We start from the raw sequence: 6000 nt of genomic DNA, 5'->3' as shown, positions 1-6000 counted from the left end.
TTCCTTCCTTCCTTCCTTCCTTCCTTCCTTCCTTCCTTCCTTCCTTCTTCCCTTCCACCTTTTCATCCTTCCCTCCTCCCTTTTTCAGTAAACATTTCATGAACTCCACTCTGCCAAGTGTTCTACTAGGTTCTGGTGATGTAGGGATAAAATGCAGAGATGGTGAGGAGGGCAGAGAGAAGTCATACAAAAACATTACTAAACAGAATAATGACTAGCATTGCATGTTATATACTTAGCACTGTGATGAACATTTCCACACATCACTCCACTTAATTTTTACGTCAACACTGAGAAGTAAGTTTTGTCGCTAAAACTTGCCTGGACGTCACACAATAAATGGCACTCATCTCCATGGCATACCATCAACGACCTAGCCAAAGTTAAATCACAAGTGCATGTGACTCTAACTTGTGCTCTTAAACATCACTTATTACTCAATGTGATACGTAACCTTCTGGATCTAGATGAAATGCCCCATCATATCTCTCTTTCTTCTCTGAAAATTCTCCTTTTAAAGCATAATCACTTTCCCCCTAAGTATGTTCCTGTATTCATTATTAGCATAATTTCATTATGGCTATTTGCAATGTTTCCTCTCTCACCAGGCTTAGAAAGTAGAAAGTCCCCAGAGCAGGCGCCACCTCTGGTCCATGTGTGTGTCACCCTGTCCCAGTGCAGCAGAGCTGCTAAACGTGGCAGGATAGGGTGGACCCTATGGTAAACCAAGAGCAGGAAAGCTTTGCAGAGATCACATTTAGCTGCCCACAGACTTTAAGGTGTGCCTTGTTTGGCTTAAAAAAGCATTTTGAATTAGTGTGCCAACTTTTGGAAAGTAAGTGCTTATCTTAAATCCTGGATTTCCAGTTTCTTTTTTAGATTTGAAGATTTGGAAAGCTTCATCAAAGATTCTTACATGACCACAACTGGCTCGAGCTGAATGGTGACCGTCTGCTGTCGAGGGGCCCTGCACCCTACACTTCACTATATTCTCCACCACTGTCGTGCTGTCCTGGCAACTTCGCTCACTTAGGCTACTGACAGGGTCCTGACCCCAATATTTGCAATCAGTCCTCTGTGCAGTTTCTGAAATCTTTTAATTTCTGTGTTATGGGATTATTATAAATAATCCTTATAAATTATAATATTAATATAATATAATTATTATAAATTATTTTTCATTTCTAGTTTACTAAGTTAAGAAAAAGTGAAATGCTAAGGACAGAAAACCTCACGACTACATAAATATTAAAATATATACTAGAGATGCTCTCAAGTATGGCATGGTAGAAAGCCTCATTACTATATACACATAAAACTGGGTGATGGACATTGGAGAGGGTATGTGTGGTAATGAGCACTGGGTGTTATATAAGATGGGTGAACCACTGATCTGTACCTCTGAAACCAATAGTACATTATATGTTAATTAATTGAATTTAAATTAAAAAATAAAACATATATATATATAGTAGAGTAATGGCATGTATAATCTCTCATCTCAAACACAGAGGGCTCAGTTCTATTTATAGCTGACTCACAGTCTTCACATAATTATTTCAGCTCACACATAATGGGTTATTTACAGACCAACTCTAGTACTGCTGGTAGTGATTAGAATTACAGAAAAAACTTTATCAATTCAAAATCTTCAAGGCTTGGGACAGAGATTGGGGCCAGGTTTACCTTTATATTGTGACAGTTCTTGAAAAGATTTGCTAAGCAAATATACCAAGTAAAGTGTTTGTAAAAGGACTGTTTCCCTGACACAAATTTTAAAGTCATGAAGTCCCAACAATGTAAGTGCATTGTAAGCAAAAGCTAGATATTGCTTAGGTTGGTATTTTGATATAATAAGTACAAATTATTTTTATCTATTCTTTAAAGTAGGGCTCCTGCTAGACAGTAGATTTTTACCCTAGTTCAAATTGCAATATTTATTTGGAAACAATAAAATATTGCTCCTGTGAAATGTATTATTTACTCTGACTTTTAATCATTTCAGCTCTTTTCCTCAAGCCAACTGACTTATATCTGAGTCTACTTAGTAGAGTAAATGCAAAAAAGGAGGCCATAGTTTAGAGTAAATCCCAATTAGTCACCTAAAGTTTCAATAGTCACATCCATCATATTAAGAAACCATGCTTTAATAATGCAGGTGTTGGCAGCAAAACAATAAATGTCCAAACATGATGAATAGCAGGTGAACCACCTCTGCAACAAAGAGAACAACAATAGCAAGTTAGCCCATTTTTGCTTAGTCTTCTAACAGATAAAATCACAGTCTATAGTTTTATTTATCTGTCGCATTAGAGGGTTACCCAACATCTCAAGATAAATTGGAGTGCAAATAAATAGCTTACCTCTTTTGATAGTCATTTATAGGAACAATCATAGGTTTTATAGTGCAGAGAAGAACCTTAGAAATAGTTAAAATTGAGAGTAAAATCATATCCTACCTGGGTGACTTTCTCTGTCACATTGTGTGTTCGATCTTTAACCTTGGGTGCAATAATGGTTTTATCTGAAGAAGGAGGGGATGCATTCTTTTTTTCAGTTTTGACATCCGAAAAATTCAGGGTGAGCTGTGGAATCTTGTTAATGGTGCTGTATTTATTGAGATTAGAATCTGACGTGGATCCCAGGAGGCTTGACTTGATATGATTAAAAGGCCCTAAAAAAATTGGAAAATATTTGTAAAAACAGTGTCAGGAGAAATAGAAGAAAGAGATGGTCCTGAATGACCCGCTAATGATCCACAGCCAGTGTCACCCTGCTTTGGGAAGGACTAAATGCAACCAGCTGATACCTGAACACAAGGTTTAGGGTCACTGTCTGCCAAATGGAATGACACGTGAGTATCCGAGGGTAAGATGGGGTCCAAGGTGTGTACCCAGAAAGCAGATGGCATCTTTAGCTGTTACTTAACTTCTTTCATTAAGGGCTGGAATAAAAAAAAAAACAAAAAAAACAAAAAAAAAAACCTCGACTCCTTATTATTGGCCTATTATTGGCCAAATTGGTTTCTCAAGAATGTGTTTTTATAATCCAGGGATTATTCAAGGAAGGACTTGCCTATGGTTAAAATCCTGTTGGCCATGAAATTTCTGAACGGGCCATCTACCCAGTTCCAATATGTATTACTTCCCCTCTGTGGGCCATGACAAGTGACAAGCCAGCTGAGTTTTTTATATGCTTCTATTACCTGCATGAGATGTTCGAGCTTCTAGAAGAGTCAAGCCCAGATGGAGGAATTTCAGGTAAGATCAAGAAAGGCCAATGCCTTTGTGTGTATGTGTGTGTATTCTATTGAAAACTCTAGAATCCTGTGTGAAGTTTTAAAAATCTTCCCTTTTTTTCCCCTTTCATTTAAAGTTAAGACTTTTTTGGGGGGTGGGGGGGGAGAGAACCTCTATAAAAACCATTCCAGAAGAATGTTTTGACAAACATAATTTACAATTGAAATGACATAGTTAGGTAATGGGCTGGAGTTGGTAGTACCTGGTTACTTTTTAATTTTTTTAATCATGCTATACCTTGGATCCCCAGAAATTATTCATCTTATAGCTGGAAGTTAGTACTGTTTGTCTAAACCTGGTCACTTCTTACAATTCATTTCTTCCCTATGAAAACAATTGGTCAAGGTTTTAGGACTCCTGGCTCCCTTGTCCAGGACGAATACACTGACCAGCTACATCTTGAGATGAACTTACTGTGTGTTGCTTATGGAAAGTCAGGAAATGCTCCAAAGAGTTTCTTGTACAATGGGTTTTGCAACTTTTACCACTATATAGCTCTTAAAAATTGGCATCAGGAGGAATTTTATAGAAATCCTGAGCCCACGAGTGTTACCCAGCTGTTATCTTGCTGCCTCAGAGAGTGCTTAAAACATAGAAACTGCATGACTGAACTTGCTAGTCAGCAAATTTTGCCTTATACTATTTTTTATTGTTGTTTTTCAGAATAAAACGAATATATTTTAGGGGTCAAAAAGCACTTTATGCACCAAACAAGGTCTAAACACCTGAAAATTAGATTTATAGGTTGTGTATTTTGAACCACAATAATAAATCAACTCGGCTCAAATAGAACTCTAATAAAAAATATCCATCACTTAGTTCATAGTTAACTTGGAGAAAATTCGTACTATGTTCATTTATGAAAGTTCATGTTAGGTTATTATAAAAGTTTGAAATGATTTTAAGAGAATTTTCACCTATGTGGCAGATACTGTGTTCCCTGAGGTGCATTTCTATTCATCCCCTGAGTTTTATCCATGATCATGATCAAGTCCATCTAGGTGAAAAATGTCATTGAGCTCTTTGGGCATTTATTGTCCAATATGCTCTCATTTGCATGTAGATTCGTATTCTCTTTTCTATTTATATGACAAAGAGAGAAATATGAGCCAAAAGTGGCACCATATTAATCTAGAGTCCAGACAGGTCTGACAGAAACTCCATCCTCTAGGTCTCTTCACAAGTCTCCACCACACACCATTGATTTATTATTGTAACATATCCTACATAGGTGTTCCCTTTTTTGTATCATTCTATGGCTATATTCCAGGCCTATATCTCAAAATTTATAACTTGTAAAACATTCTAGGACTTCAGACTTCTTAGATAATGCCTTTTCCTCAATTCTAATGTCATATTTTCACTCATTAGGTATTTTTATTACACACAGGTATACTGAGAAGAGATTAGAGAAAGCTGAGCTCAGATACACAGTTGTGTTTAAAACCCTTATGCCCATCTTTGAATTCTCTTTATCATCCTTTTATGTGGTGGATTTCTGTAGAAATGGATGGATGGTGGATTTCTCTGTCTACAGAGTTATTTAAAAAATCGGGCAAAAACATGGATGATCTATGACATCAAGGCAGGCAAACACTGTCAAATAAAACTTTGATTGTCCTTGTGGTCAGTTCCAATAAACTCCCCTGAATTGGCTACACCAATGAGCAAGAGGTCTCAACTATGACAGTACTTCATCCTAGGGACATTTGTGGGGACACTTTTGTTTCTCATAATGATGGGAGGTGGCTCTTCTTTCACCTTGAAAAAACTGGCCCATATCTCTCAGTGGGCATTCATGTAGGTGAAAGAAAGCCTGTTTATAATGATCTGAGCCTTGAACCTGTGTCACATCTAAAGAGCACAGTTTACTTTTAACATGATTTTAATATACATTGAGCTTTCCTGAGCTACAACTACCACATAGGGTAAAGAGTTTTACATTGTTTGGTTTGGAACTTTACCAAAAGTTGTTCGCCATTTTGGAAAATCGTATTACTTGCAACTATGGTACTTGTGGCATTTGAATTACCAAAATGAAATTTCAGACTTCAGGTTATAAGGTTATAGTTTGTGTCTGCATGTTATGAATAAATATGTAAGCAAGCAGATTTGAGTCTTTTTTTTTTTTGCCAGTGTTGGAACCAAAGATTAAATTTGCAGAGAATTGTTGGAATCACAGTGTAAACAATTAATAAAATTTCTTTTAAAAATATTTCATATTATTGTTCTCTATATATGCAAAATGATGCATGATGTAATTAAAGGAAACTATGGATAAGAGCTAAGCACTTGAATTATTTGTCTTGACATTGCCTGTTGGTTTTCAATCTCACTTTAGTAACTCCCTAGAGATCTGCCCCAACACCTAGATGTCTTGATTGCCATTTCTTGCATCAATACATATTCTAGTCCCATTGTTTAGGAACACATATGGTCTGCAAGGGCTTTCTGAAGTATTGGAAGAAGAATATATGTTCTGACATTTGGTGGGATTTCTTTCTTCAGTGTAATTCATTAGTATCACATGTTATCACATAGGGAATCATGCTGACATTACACTGGGCTGGTAAGGGCTGGCTTATTTGTGAGAATATTATACTTCCTTATTTTCTCCCCAGTTTATCTTGGTGTATTTTTCATAATTCAATTTGGTTATTTCCTATTTTTAAAATTCATATATAAATAATTCTGATCTGTT

The 6000-nt window shown here is 36.4% G+C and overlaps 1 protein-coding gene across 2 annotated transcripts in view; it reads right to left on the bottom strand.

Annotated features, from left to right (window-relative positions):
- Positions 1–6000, bottom strand: part of KCNH7 (potassium voltage-gated channel subfamily H member 7) — a 474127-nt gene that overhangs the window by 117473 nt on the left and 350654 nt on the right. For both annotated transcript variants that reach the window (XM_035007888.1, XM_035007889.1), the window contains exon 6: positions 2460–2674. In XM_035007888.1, coding sequence (XP_034863779.1) covers positions 2460–2674 — 215 coding nt within the window. The remainder of the gene's footprint in view (positions 1–2459; positions 2675–6000) is intronic.

This window comes from Mirounga leonina, unplaced genomic scaffold (genome assembly GCF_011800145.1).
Source record: "Mirounga leonina isolate KUSES-001 unplaced genomic scaffold, KU_Mleo_1.0 Mir_151, whole genome shotgun sequence".
NCBI classification, from domain to species: Eukaryota; Metazoa; Chordata; class Mammalia; order Carnivora; family Phocidae; genus Mirounga; species Mirounga leonina.
This window is presented reverse-complemented; position numbering and strand designations above follow the sequence as displayed.